A 12,689-nucleotide genomic window follows, 5' to 3' on the forward strand; every position below is an offset into this window, starting at 1 on the left:
AGATAAAGAGTCACCGATGTTACATGATCCAGTTAGTAATGAGTATAGTTATCTCCATTCAATATTCGATGTTAGTATTCTCTCTATATGTTATTTACATACGTGAATGTCTCTCTCACATCATTCTCTTACCGATTTCTGACTCCCAGGTAGCAGCTCGCTCGAAGCCGTTGCTGCTGAACTGATAGTCCATGAAGGCATTCATGATTCCTTCCTCGGAAGAAGCCACGAAAGGACCGTGTTGGACAGTCTTCTGGTTAAGAATCTGAGCTCCAATAATGATGATTCGAGAGTTGGGAGCAGGGGTAAAGTCGATAGTCTCACCCTTGGTAGACAGAGTAGCAACATCGTGAGCATTTATGACCTTGCCATCAACAATAGCAGAGCCCTTCATAACGTACAGCAGAGAGTTGAATCCAGCAGGCATGGTCTGGCTCATTTCTGTTCCATCGTAGTTGGATTCGGTGAAGTAGTCAAGGTACCAGACAGGAGTGTAAGCAAGATCCTTGACAGAGTCCACGCCCATAGCCTGGCCTGAGATTACCTTGACAGTAAGATCCTTCTTGTCGGACTGAGCAGTAGGGATCTCTGCGGCCTTCAGATCTCGGTATCGGGGCTCGCAGTTCTTGAGGTGGTCAGGAAGATCAACCCACAGTTGGATTCCTTCCACGACCTGCACCTCACCGTTTGGACCAGCTGCAGGCATCTCTGCGTGAACAATTCCTTTACCTGCAGTCATAAATTGCAGATCTCCAGCATTCAAAGTACCCTTGCTTCCAGTAAAGTCCTCGTGGTCAACAGCTCCATCAATCACATAGGTGATAGTCTCCTGACCTCTATGGGGATGATCAGGGAATCCTGCTGTTGAAGGGACCTTGAAGTGGTCAAACATAATAAAAGGGTTGAAGTTTCGTAGCTTTGGAGTACCGATGGCTCGTCTGACTCGGGCCCCAACTCCTTCAGACTGTTCGGGAGCTGTGAAGACCTTATCGATGGCCTTGGCCATAGCAGTAGTAGCGGTAGTAGTAGTGGTAGTAGTAGTCATTGTTTGTCTTTTTGTGAAGATAATAATCAAAATGACGCTCTAGGATGTCATTATATATTGTTCCTATCTCGCGATGGTGTTTTCCAGAAGATCAGTAGTAATAACTTACTGTGCATAATATATGCAGTGTAATAAGCTAGTAACAAAGAAATGTGTCTTAAACATGCGATGTAATGCATGTGTAATGTATTACACCTGGGTTATTCAGTCAAATAGAGTTGAATATTAGAAATCAACCGTTTTGATCGTGTGGAAGGAGGCGTAATGCACTCCATAAGATGAAAGCTAGTAGCATAAACTAGTGGAAGGCATTGGATACAGATAGAAAGTTTCCATTGTTGGTGGAATCGCAATTATACCATTTAAACACATCTCATAATTGAAGAAATAAGAGTTAGTTACAGACAATTAATATTACCATCAAGAACGGTATCCAATCAGCTGGAAGTACTGGGGGTTGCGGCACTTGGGAGATCCCTGTTGAGCATAGATAGGGCCACCTCGACAAGTGTAAAACTGGTTGACTCCGTTCCAGGTGAAAGGCATAACGGTCTCCTGGTTACCGGTGAACTCCCAGTAGTTGTAAACGAAGGGTCGACCCCATCCGTCCTCAGCAGTAAGCTTGCCTTGACCGTCGACTTCAATGTGCTTTCGCTGCTTTCTCCAGCCTCGCTCATTGATGTTCACGTTTGAGTTATGGTACTCAACGGTGAAGTCAGGACGCTTGTACTTGTCATCAAGCTCCATGGTTTTGCCCTTGATTTCAACGGGCTGGTTGTGGAGACGGGTTCCGGGGGCAAACGCCTTGAGCTCGTACTGGTAGCCCTTGGACTCGGGATAATTGGGTCCGCTGTTATCGGGTCGGTTGTGGTTTCCACCCCATCCGCCTCTCTGGGCAGTGACAGGAGCTGTCAGGGCAAACAGGGCAAAGGCAACGTTGAGTTTCATATTGGTCAGAAGTAATTCGCTGATTATCTTTGTGTAGTCTAGTATCATGTGCTCATTGATCTATATAAATACCTGGTCTATATTTTGGCGGGACTGAAGTTGCTATGGAAAAACGACTGTCTAGGCAGGTGCAAGTTTGCCGTGAAATGCCCGCAGCCCCGTTACTGAGATACACCTGCAGTTGTGTTGCAGTAGATGCAATTGTGTTGGACTTGCTAAACCGAGAAAATTACCATCCAAACCGCTCGGCAAACAGCTCCACATTCTGGCCATTGCCCCGTAACTCCGCTACATTATTTCTCACTTGTCTCAATAGCATGTCTGGTCCACAGACACACACCCAATCGCAAGACGACGATCCCTTGAGCCGCGATTGCACCATTTCGGTGATATCCGGTCTGCCCTGTGTCTTGGTCTCGTGGATCAAAACAGACGCATTCTGCACACGCGGGTGGCTGAGATCGACCCATGTGGCAAAAGTGCGGTCGGGAACAATCCAGATAAACTCGACTTCCCGTTTCTGGTGCGCCAGCTGCAGCATGAGTGGGAAGGTGAAGGCCACGCCTGATCCGCCGGCAATAAGCACAATCTTGCGCTGCTGCACAAGGCAGCTGTTTTCGGTTGCTGCAATTTCCTGGGGGGCAGGCGGCTGAAACAAACCAAGAGGCTTGACTCCGTAGGGACCATGGAGAATGACGGTCCAGCTGATTTTTCGGGAATCGGCTTCAGACAGCCCGTTGGCAGACATTTGGGCCAGCAGCTTTTCCTTGAGCGACTTGGTGAACCCTTTTCGTACTCGGATAATGAACTCGAGGTTGTCTTCGTGATCATAATTCGACGAAATGGTAAAGGGATGCGACTCGAAAAGCCTACATCTCAGAAAAGTGATGAACATGTGCTGCCCTGAATGCCATTTCAGCTTGGTTTGTCTGTTGAACAGGCCAATGAAGAAGTTGAGAGTGTGAATGAGGCCGTTTGTGATGAGGATGCCGACATTCAGAGGGTTCCAAGAGGACGGGTAGTAGCTCAGTGAGCCGAGCAGCTCCCTGGGCTGGTTCTTGGGAATCTTTACAACGATGGTGTCTCCACTGTGAAGTTCCAGGTATGCTCTAGCCACTCTGTATCCATCTGCAGCCCTGGCCACTCTATCGTAGACAACGGACGCTCCAGCAGCTAGAGCAAAGGGCTTGGCGATCGGAATATGGTAGTACAAGCCCACCAGTGACGCGAGCATGCCTACCAGATGCACGACGTAGAAAATTTCGTAATGGTTTTCTCTGAACTTTTGCCGACTAGTCAGACCAATGACGACGAAGGCCACGAAGGCCAAGATGCCCATGATCGACCAGAACTCGGTGATCAAGTACATGGGATTGAAGTAGTAGGCGAATACGGCCGCGTGCATGACGGCCGCGTACACACAGCACATTCCAACCACCTGGTGGAAGATGTTGAGTTGGTCATAAGACCATCCTACCAGGAAGGACAGGGGTGTCTTTTTGGCCCCCAGGATGTAGAGCATTGGGAAGTTGATTGCAATGACGAATCCGGTTCTGAATCCAAAGACAATGAAGTGGGTGATGTTGTAAAAGAGCAGGAAGGCCGTGGCTGCCATGAAAATGAGAGTCACGAGATGCGTGGCTACATCAAGCCGGCCCTCTCCCTCCGGGTGGTATAGCAGACATTGGTCGATTTTGTGGAAGATGCGTAGTCGTCCGAACAGCGACTTCTTTTTGTTGTTGTGTTCTTTCTTCTGTAGCAGTGCCAGCAGCTTGCGGCCCTGGTATCGCATGACGTGCAGCACCAGCAGGCCTGCTAGTGTCCATGCGTAGTATGTGGCATAGTCTCGAGATTTGAAGATGGCAGCTGCTAGTTTCTCCGTCTCCTGCTCGTCCTCAAACGGGTTTTTGCCTCTCCAGATGGGGTACGAGTTTGGGTCGGAGCCAGGGTGGGTTCTTGCCAGAATGCGTGGCATGGCAGGGGAGGCGTCGAATTATGGTCGGGAGGGTGGTGGGATGAAGGATCTAGCAGGAGGGACCTGGGTGGAGGAATCTGGGTGGAAGACACTTTCACTTTTCACACTTTTATCTTATCCATCTCATCAGACTTTTGGGCTCATCCGCATGCGAAATGGCCCAGTCTGAAACCTACAGAGGCACCGTGGCGTCCGTTGACGCTTGTTTGCAACTCAACCTCCTGTCGCGTGGTGCAGCAGGTGCGCACAGTATGGAGCAACTGGAACCATAGCTCGGGGGAGACAAGGCTTTGGAAGCAAGTATTGGCATGCGATCCGATCGATAAGATGGCGGGAAAAGACGCCGGCAACACTCTACAGACACGGGCCGCCTCTGAGTTAGTCTCAATTGCGCCATACCCTCGCTGGCAGCCCGATATTGAACTCTGACAAGCTCACGGAAGCAAATTTCACCCGAGTTAAAAGAGTGTATAAATTTTTGACCCTGGCGCGGAACTACACGGTGGCCGGTGCAGCCAAGAAAGTGGCCGTGTTGCTTTCCGTTTTTTTATCGGATGTGGATCTAGACACGAGTCCGATTGTGTCACTTCCATCCGATTGTCCTTGTCCTTGTACGACTAATACTTGTGCTATATGTACGATACCGCTAAGAGTACAGTTGAAGTCATGCTACTACGGTATGTACTTGTAGATAACATCTGTGGAACATCTGATTAAACTACCGCCAGTACATACACTATTGAGCTTATACTCCGTCAAACAAGGCCCCAAACAAGACCCCAAACAACCGATATCAGACTCATATCTTAGGGATCACTGTCAAAGAGACAGTCAGACACATGTCCTCACATGGACAATTGTGTGAAGAAATACATGTACAAAATGGTGGAACTTGTAGCCAGATCTTTCCCAAACAGCTCCGTATATTTCCACCAAGATATTCGTACAAATACCTGGGCCGACTGTGGCCTACTGTACGGTTACATGGTATCTCACGTATCCCACTCACTCCTTGTTTTGGATGAAATTCTTGGCATGATTTTTTGGAGATTTTGAAATTTTTTTATTTACAAAAATCAAATAAATACGGATGAAAACGGACATTCAAAACAACCATCTTCCATTTCAAACAGACTGCAACTTACCAGCTGCCACATGAACTTCAGAGACTTTGAGAGGTTGGTCTAGTATAGCTGGTCTCAACGAAGTACCGGTACCGGTACTCGTACCGATACTCATACCGTCCCCGGCAGCAGGTTCTGACATCTCTCTACACGATATAGTCCAATCACGTGATGTGCTCTGATGTAGTTAGTGGGGTTAGTCACGTGCTTGTACTATTGCGTCTGTCTGTGTTTTCCACGTCACTGGATGGTCTTGTTGCCGTCCTCATGTTCGATTCTCCATCCCAGTCTGCTGTCCCACCAAGTCAAGAAGGTTATGTAATCTCCTCTCTCAAGACCGTCTTCGGAGTGTCTCATAAGTCGGCAACATCTCGGTACTGTACCTAGCAAATAATAGCTCTCTATATATACCGCTCAAAATCAGTTCAACAACGACAAATCCGTTAAAATATCATCACCGATATATTAACGCACCCCACAAACAACCCCATGTCTCTCCATTGACACAATCACTCACATTCAACCTGATTAGTGGACCATGAAGTGCTGATTAGTGAACTGCTCTCCATGTGAGACACACGATTAGAGTGGATCAACGTGACATTTTTCAGAACCAAAAAAGGCTCCTAAAAATGACGGACTAACGCACTACTACAAGTAGTAAGTGTCGCCACTTCTCCGCTCCCCGATTAAACACGGCTATAGATGCAACATTGGAATTCGTTGTGGCTGTGGGCGCATAATCATGGCAATAGACGGCATGTGGATCCTTGCATGATAAGACGGACCACCGAGATTGCACGTAAAATTAAACTAAGCTACGAGCTTCCTTAAACACAGTCTCTCACAACTATAGTTTCAGTAATTGTCCGGTACATGTACGATAGTTAACGATATCAATTAAATACATTTTATCCCAGGTGTCCGAGGGAGCTCCGAGAGACCAAGTCTGGCCAGTTTCAACCCTCCATGGCTCGCCAATCAATACACACAAACTCCTTATGCGAAATCCTTGTTGAAGGCTCGGCCAATAAGCATTCGTCGGACCTCAGAAGTTCCAGCTCCAATCTCGTAGAGCTTGGCGTCTCGAAGCAGACGCTGGGGAACGGTCTCCATCATGTAGCCCATGCCACCCATGCACTGAATGGCGTCAAGAGCAACCTGGGTGGCCTGCTCGGCAGCAAGCAGAATGACAGAGGCACATTCCTTGGAAGTGTGCTGGCCGAGATCAGCCGCCTTGGCAGTCTGGTACTGGAAGGCTCGAGTGGACGCAAAGGCAGTGTACATGTCGGCGAGCTTGCCCTGCAGCAGCTGGTTGTGGGCGATGGGCTTACCGAACTGGGTTCGGGTGTGGACGTAAGGAAGAGCCTCGTCCAGAGCTCTGTGCATCAAACCAATGGGGCCAGCAGCAAGCACCAGTCGCTCGAGATCCAGGCCGGACATGAGCACGTAGACACCGCCGTTGATCTTACCAAGAACGTTGCCCTCGGGCACAAACACGTCCTCGAAGATGAGCTCTCCGGTGTTGGAGCCTCGCATACCGAGCTTGTCGAGCTTTCGGGCGCAGGAAAAGCCGTCCATGCCCTTCTCCACAATGAAGGCGGTGATTCCTCGGGCACCGGCAGCGGGATCAGTCTTAGCGTAGACGACCATGTAGTCGGCGTCGGGACCGTTGGTGATCCACATCTTGGTACCATTGAGAACATAACCTCCGTCGACCTTCTTGGCGGTGGTCTTCATGGAGACAACGTCGGATCCAGCGCCGGCCTCGGACATGGCCAGAGCTCCAATCTTCTTTCCGGCAATCAGATCGGGCAGGTACTTCTCTCCCTGCTCGGGGGTGGTGTGCAGAGACAGCTGGTTGATGCACAGCTGGGAATGCGCCGAGTAGGAGAGAGCGATAGAACCAGAGGCTCGAGACAGCTCCTCCATAACGACAGAGTGGGCGAGGTAGCCGAGGTTGAGACCGCCGTACTTCTCAGGAGCAGTCATTCCGAGGAAACCAGCCTCTCCAAACTTCTCCCATAGATGGTTGGGGAAGGCGTTGTCCACGTCGGTCTTCTCCTGGAGCTCGGGAGTGATCTCCGCGGCGCAGAAGTCAATGGCAGCCTGTCGCAGCTCCTCGATCTCCTCGATTCCAGATCCAGAGCCGTTGGTGTCTGTGGAGTAGAGTCGGGCGGCAGCCATGGATTGTCGGGCCATGGAGGCCACTCGAACCGACTTTTGCATGTGTGAGAGGGTGGATCGAAGCATTGTGTCTTTGTGTTTGGTGTTGTGTTAGTGCTGCTTCCAGAGGGTCAAAGCACGTATATAAATATCCCCTGGAAGAGTCTCAATTCTAAAAGCTGGGGAAGTTTTGAGTTTTGAAATCTGCATTTCGATATCCGGGGTTTTTTCGGCGTGGTTTAGGAAGGCTAGCGGTGGCCTATTTGCAAAAATAAAACTTGTGATACCGCGTTTTGAACCATTTTAAATCGATCCACGTTGTTAATTTGGCTCCCCCAAAGCCCAATCCCTACTTATACTGCTGCTACCCCACCCCGAATTTATGCCGAACTTAACTTACGGTTTCTGTGGGGTTCCCAATAACCGTTTAGTATAGTGTTTATAAATATAAACGCGGAGGACCCAGTGTAACACCTCACGACTCTTCTGAACTTCACCTCTTCCCACACAACAATGCTTCGAATCAACCTCAGAGCACTGTCGCATGTCCGACAGCCTCTAGCCAGGCCCCTGGGTCTCTCCCGGTCTCTGCACCAGCATGTCTCTCCCAAACAGACGGACTTCAACGTGATCCAGTCTAAGATTGATCCTCTGAGTGCAGACTTTGCCGAGAAAAAGAAGGGTTTCGAGGTGCTTGCCAACAAGCTGGCCAGTATCCATGAGCAGGTGACTGATCCCGCCTTCATTCCTGAGAAGATCAAGACCAAGCATCTGGCCAAGAACAAGATTCTCCCCAGAGACAGAATCACTGCCCTCATTGACCCAGGCACCTCCTTTGTGGAGCTGTCGCTGCTGGCTGGTCATGAGATGTACGGAAAGGACAAGGTCCCGGCCGGTGGCATTATCACCGGTCTGGGCCAGGTCAATGGAGTCACATGCATGATTGTCGCTAACGACTCCACCGTCAAGGGAGGAACCTACTTCCCCATCACCGTGCGAAAGCACCTGCGAGCCCAGGAGATCGCCATGCAGAACAAACTTCCTTGTCTGTACCTGGTCGACTCTGGAGGAGCTAACCTGCCCCACCAGGCTGACGTGTTCCCCTCTCATAACCATTTCGGCCGAATCTTCTTCCAGCAGTCTCGAATGTCTTCTGCCAAGGTCCCCCAGCTGTCTCTGGTTCTGGGCCCCTGCACTGCCGGAGGAGCCTACGTTCCTGCCATGTCTGATGAGTCCATCATCGTCAAGGGCGGAGGCCACATTTTCCTGGCTGGTCCTCCCCTTGTCAAGGCCGCTACTGGAGAGATTGTGTCTGCCGAGGACCTTGGAGGAGGAGAGATGCACTCTTCCGTGTCTGGTGTGACCGATTACCTCGTTGAGTCTGAGCAGGAGGGTATCGAGCGACTTCGAGAGTGCGTCAAGAACCTCAACTACCCCCAGAACAACGGCCACGTGACTTACAACCAGACCCCTGCCCCCATTGAAGAGCCTCTCTACGACCCCAAGGAGCTTGGTGGTATTGTTGGAGACAACCTGCGAATTTCTTACGACGTCCGAGAGGTGATTGCTCGAATTGTGGACGGCTCCCGATTCTCCGAGTTCAAGGCCAAGTACGGCGAGTCTCTGGTGTGTGGTTTTGCCACCATCCACAACCACAAGGTTGGTATTCTCGCCAACAACGGGCCCCTGTACTCCGAGTCTTCTCTCAAGGGTGCCCACTTCATTCAGCTGTGCAAGCAGCGAGACATTCCTCTGGTTTTCCTGCAGAACATTTCCGGTTTCATGGTTGGTTCTGAGGCTGAGCGAGGCGGAATTGCCAAGAACGGAGCCAAACTTGTCAACGCTGTGGTTGGCTCTGGTGTCGAGCGATTCACTGTTGTCATTGGAGGCTCTTACGGTGCCGGAAACTACGGAATGTGTGGTCGAGCCTACGACCCCCGATTCCTCTTCACATGGCCCAACTCTCGAACTGCCGTTATGGGCGCCGAGCAGCTGGCCCAGGTCATGGAGTCTGTTCGATCCGAGAAGGGTCACGCCGACGCTCTGCGAGAGCGAGTGGAACACGAGTCCATGGCTGAGTTTGGCTCTGCTCGACTCTGGGACGACGGAGTCATCAAGCCCGAGGACACCCGAAAGTACCTGGCTCTGGCTCTGGAGGCTTCTCGAGGCGGTGTTCGACAGAAGGAGGACACCGACTTTGGTATCTGGCGAATGTAAGGGGATTTGGGCGCAGGCATGTATTTAGGACTAGAATAAAATGATTATAAGGAACGAACCGAACGAACTTGGCGGAGGTAAGTGAGTGGACCTATTGTGCGATCTCAAGCACGAGTGCATACTACTTGTACAAGTACAAGTATGTGCTGTATGTAAAGTAGTACCAGAAATCAGGTTTATGGTGGAAGAGAAGTAAATGGAGAGTAGCTCTGACAATCAGGGCTTCACGAACTTGCTATAGAACCGCGATTCCATTTTTTTATCATATACAAGGCACGATTAGTAACTTTTCAATACTTACTATCGTACAGTTCGTTTTCTCAGCAGCGCATGATCTTCATCCTTAAAGACTCTCTGGGCAGTGCCGTATGAAGTGTGTTAAGGTGAGATGGAGGACACTGTCAATGGCATTTGAACCGCAATAGATAACTTCAGACTCCGTTATTTAATTTCACGTTTGCCTCACGAATCCCATTTTCTATTTTACATGTGATTTTTGCCACCTTCCAACAGAGTACTTTCACAGTTCAAGTTAGCACATGGGTGGTTATATTTTATATTTCACACTCCGCCACCTGCATGCGACATACATAAAGTTGGTTATCGCCACCTACAATCACGCTATAAGAGTAAGCACTTCAGCAACCCAACCATGAGTGAGTCAAACAGCTCTCACGACAAGGATCTGCTCAATCGAGACATTCTCATCCATCACGTCTTTCCTCTGCTCTCCCCGGAGGACATCAAGAACGTTTCTCTCACCAACAAACAACTACACGAGGCAGCAAACTCACCCTCCGTTTGGCACGATCTGTATCTCAAAACGTTTGGAGAAAACCCATTGACCACCCACAAGTGGCCCGAAATGTACCAGGTGCGATCCCGAAGCGGGCTTTTCACTTGGGGCCAAAACGGCCGAGGAAAGCTCGGTCTCAACGAAGCCCATGTGCCCAGTGACCACAAGACACTTCGAGGCATCTGCAGACCGACTCAGGTGAGCGGTCTGGGCTCCCTCGTGGTTTCGGACATCTCGGCGGGAGGTTGGGGCTTTTTGCTACTTGATATCGAGGGCCATGTCTACGGCATTGGAAGTATTTCCGACCGAGGAAGAGCTCCTTATGTTCCTGGACGAGTCACCAACAATCCCAATACCTACCCCTTCAGAAACCCTCGAGGAGCTGGTCTATTCGGAGGAAGAGGGCCGTTCCCTTTTCGAGTTGGAGGTCTGATTCGTCCCGACATTCCTCCTGTCACCAACAATGATGCTCAACCCACTCCCCCTCCTCAGCCTGGTTCTGGACCTGCTCCTCCTGCAACCACAGGAATGTACGGAGGAGATAACAGCGACCCTCAAACAGACGCTCCTCCTCTCGGGCATGGAATTGGACCCGCTGTGCCACCCAGAACCACTGCTGAGTCAGATGCCATCATGACTGCTTCGAGAGACGCTGCTCAGAATGACAAAAAAACCAACGAGGGCCCTTCCGAGGAAGATGTCCGAAAGCACTGGCTACTCAAGTTCCCCGACGACAAGCACCCCAAGGTGGTGGCTATCTCTGCTGGTCGATCTCGAGCTCTGGCTCTGGACGAAGAAAATAACATCTGGCAGTGGGACAAGACGTTCTACGACCAGGCTGCCCGCCTTGAGTTCTCGTTCGGAGACAAGCGCATTCTCAAGATCACCGGAGGCTGGGAAAAGGCCGCTGCTGTTGTTGAGGATGTCGGTCTGGTTGTGTGGGACGGAATCAGTCTGACCAACGTGGCTGCTGTTCGACCCGTGGAACATGAGACTGTTCCCAACACCAAACTCACCGGTGATGGGGAGATTGTCGATGTTGCTGTTGGTCGAGACGCCATTGTTTACCTTGACAGAAAGGGAGATGCGTACACTATCGACATCCACAAGCTTGCCAGTGGACCTGTTCGTCTGGATGGGTTCATGAACAAGCTCAAGCTGTCCGACTGGAAGGTCGATGCCAAGTTCACCAAGCTTACCGGTAACTTGACCCATTTCATTTTCATTTCTGACCGAGACGATGTGTACTTGACTCCTCCCGATACTACTCTCACAGCTGGTACAGAGCCTTCCATCATCCCTGAGCTCCAGAAGAAGGGATGTATTTCTGTGGCTGCTGGAGATCGCCACTTTCTGGCACTCATGAAGGGAGGCAAGATTCTGTCTTGGGGATGTGAGTCTCAGGGCTGTGGAGATCTTGGTCTCGGACAGGCTCAGGAGTTGATCAAGAACGATGGAGCCTCTGAGCGAGGCATGGATCTTGTGCTTTCCAAGCCTACCCAGATCCGTATGGAGGGCCATGCTCTTGCCATTGCTGCAGGAGGCTGGCAGAGTGCTGCCATCATCACCACCGATGACATTGAGCACGATGAGAAGCAGTAGCCGTGGCAACAGCAGTATATAGTTGTGTATTTAATAAATCTTTTTACATTCACTATCTGTGCTACAAGTAAGGTAATTACTGTAGTAGTAGTGGGTCTTACAATATCAACCCTTCAGGTGCTTAGTCATCAGATAACATCTCAGACATCAATCATCGATCCTTGCTCAGGAAACCTCCGCCTTCTCGTTCTACGTGTCCCTGTCGTGTTTCTTCTCGGTCTGAATCCCCCAATATTGTTTCTGTGTCGTTCTGATGTCGGTTTGATGTTGCAATTTCTCCCTCGTCGCTACGGTTGCGGTATCTAGTCAAATATCATGTGCAAATGTATTAAGTCTACTCGGAGGCAGGCTTCTCATCCTTGATACCCTGGGTTAGTTTTGCAATTGTCGTGATCCTTGACTGCTCAATCAGTCGAATTTCTCATCTTCCATCTCTCCAATCATGTTCTCCACATATCAATACTACTCACAAGAATGGTTCGGCCAGTGTACCAGACGGAAACGCCCATGGAGACGGCGAAACAAGCGTAGAAGGGGTACAGCAGGAACTTGGATCGGGGGTGTCGCTTCCACAGAGCCACGTTGGGCTGGGACTGGAAGAGCTTCTGGTTCTTGATGACGTTGTTCTGGGTTAGTAATGTGGTGACACACGCCGCGCAAAAAGGCCGCACAAAAGCCACAGCCCGCTAAACGGGACGTGCTCAGAACACTGGCGGTGGATCTGTCGGGTTTCAACGCCTCGTTTCGCGTTTATCGGTACTCACGACCATTGTGATATGTAGTGATGGATTTGGTGGTACGTCTGAGCTTACTTAA

At 50.2% G+C, this 12,689-nt stretch overlaps 7 protein-coding genes across 7 annotated transcripts; 2 read left to right on the forward strand and 5 right to left on the reverse strand.

The window, feature by feature from the left end:
• Positions 1-115: 115 nt before the first annotated feature.
• On the reverse strand, positions 116-1,045 carry YALI1_E15492g (uncharacterized protein; the record flags this gene model as incomplete). The annotated part of the gene is made up of 1 exon (XM_503866.3): positions 116-1,045. One exon carries the CDS (start codon positions 1,043-1,045, stop codon positions 116-118), a length of 930 nt encoding a protein of 309 aa, XP_503866.1.
• A 420-nt stretch (positions 1,046-1,465) lies between these two features.
• YALI1_E15502g (uncharacterized protein) lies at positions 1,466-2,041 on the reverse strand (the record flags this gene model as incomplete). The annotated part of the gene is made up of 1 exon (XM_503867.4): positions 1,466-2,041. The coding sequence occupies one exon, from the start codon at positions 2,039-2,041 to the stop codon at positions 1,466-1,468; it is 576 nt and encodes a 191-aa protein (XP_503867.4).
• Positions 2,042-2,222: 181 nt separating this feature from the next.
• On the reverse strand, positions 2,223-3,968 carry YALI1_E15521g (uncharacterized protein; the record flags this gene model as incomplete). Its single annotated transcript, XM_503868.4, has 1 exon — positions 2,223-3,968. The coding sequence occupies one exon, from the start codon at positions 3,966-3,968 to the stop codon at positions 2,223-2,225; it is 1,746 nt and encodes a 581-aa protein (XP_503868.3).
• A 2,123-nt stretch (positions 3,969-6,091) lies between these two features.
• Positions 6,092-7,345, reverse strand: YALI1_E15555g (uncharacterized protein; the record flags this gene model as incomplete). The annotated part of the gene is made up of 1 exon (XM_503869.3): positions 6,092-7,345. One exon carries the CDS (start codon positions 7,343-7,345, stop codon positions 6,092-6,094), a length of 1,254 nt encoding a protein of 417 aa, XP_503869.1.
• Positions 7,346-7,771: 426 nt separating this feature from the next.
• On the forward strand, positions 7,772-9,475 carry YALI1_E15559g (uncharacterized protein; the record flags this gene model as incomplete). The annotated part of the gene is made up of 1 exon (XM_503870.3): positions 7,772-9,475. One exon carries the CDS (start codon positions 7,772-7,774, stop codon positions 9,473-9,475), a length of 1,704 nt encoding a protein of 567 aa, XP_503870.3.
• A 652-nt stretch (positions 9,476-10,127) lies between these two features.
• YALI1_E15583g (uncharacterized protein) lies at positions 10,128-11,873 on the forward strand (the record flags this gene model as incomplete). The annotated part of the gene is made up of 1 exon (XM_503871.3): positions 10,128-11,873. One exon carries the CDS (start codon positions 10,128-10,130, stop codon positions 11,871-11,873), a length of 1,746 nt encoding a protein of 581 aa, XP_503871.2.
• Positions 11,874-12,313: 440 nt separating this feature from the next.
• YALI1_E15606g (uncharacterized protein) lies at positions 12,314-12,643 on the reverse strand (the record flags this gene model as incomplete). The annotated part of the gene is made up of 2 exons (XM_068282987.1): positions 12,314-12,500; positions 12,639-12,643. The coding sequence occupies 2 exons, from the start codon at positions 12,641-12,643 to the stop codon at positions 12,314-12,316; spliced, it is 192 nt and encodes a 63-aa protein (XP_068139088.1).
• Positions 12,644-12,689: the final 46 nt, after the last annotated feature.

This window comes from Yarrowia lipolytica, chromosome 1E, assembly GCF_001761485.1.
Source record: "Yarrowia lipolytica chromosome 1E, complete sequence".
Classification (NCBI taxonomy): Eukaryota; Fungi; Ascomycota; class Dipodascomycetes; order Dipodascales; genus Yarrowia; species Yarrowia lipolytica.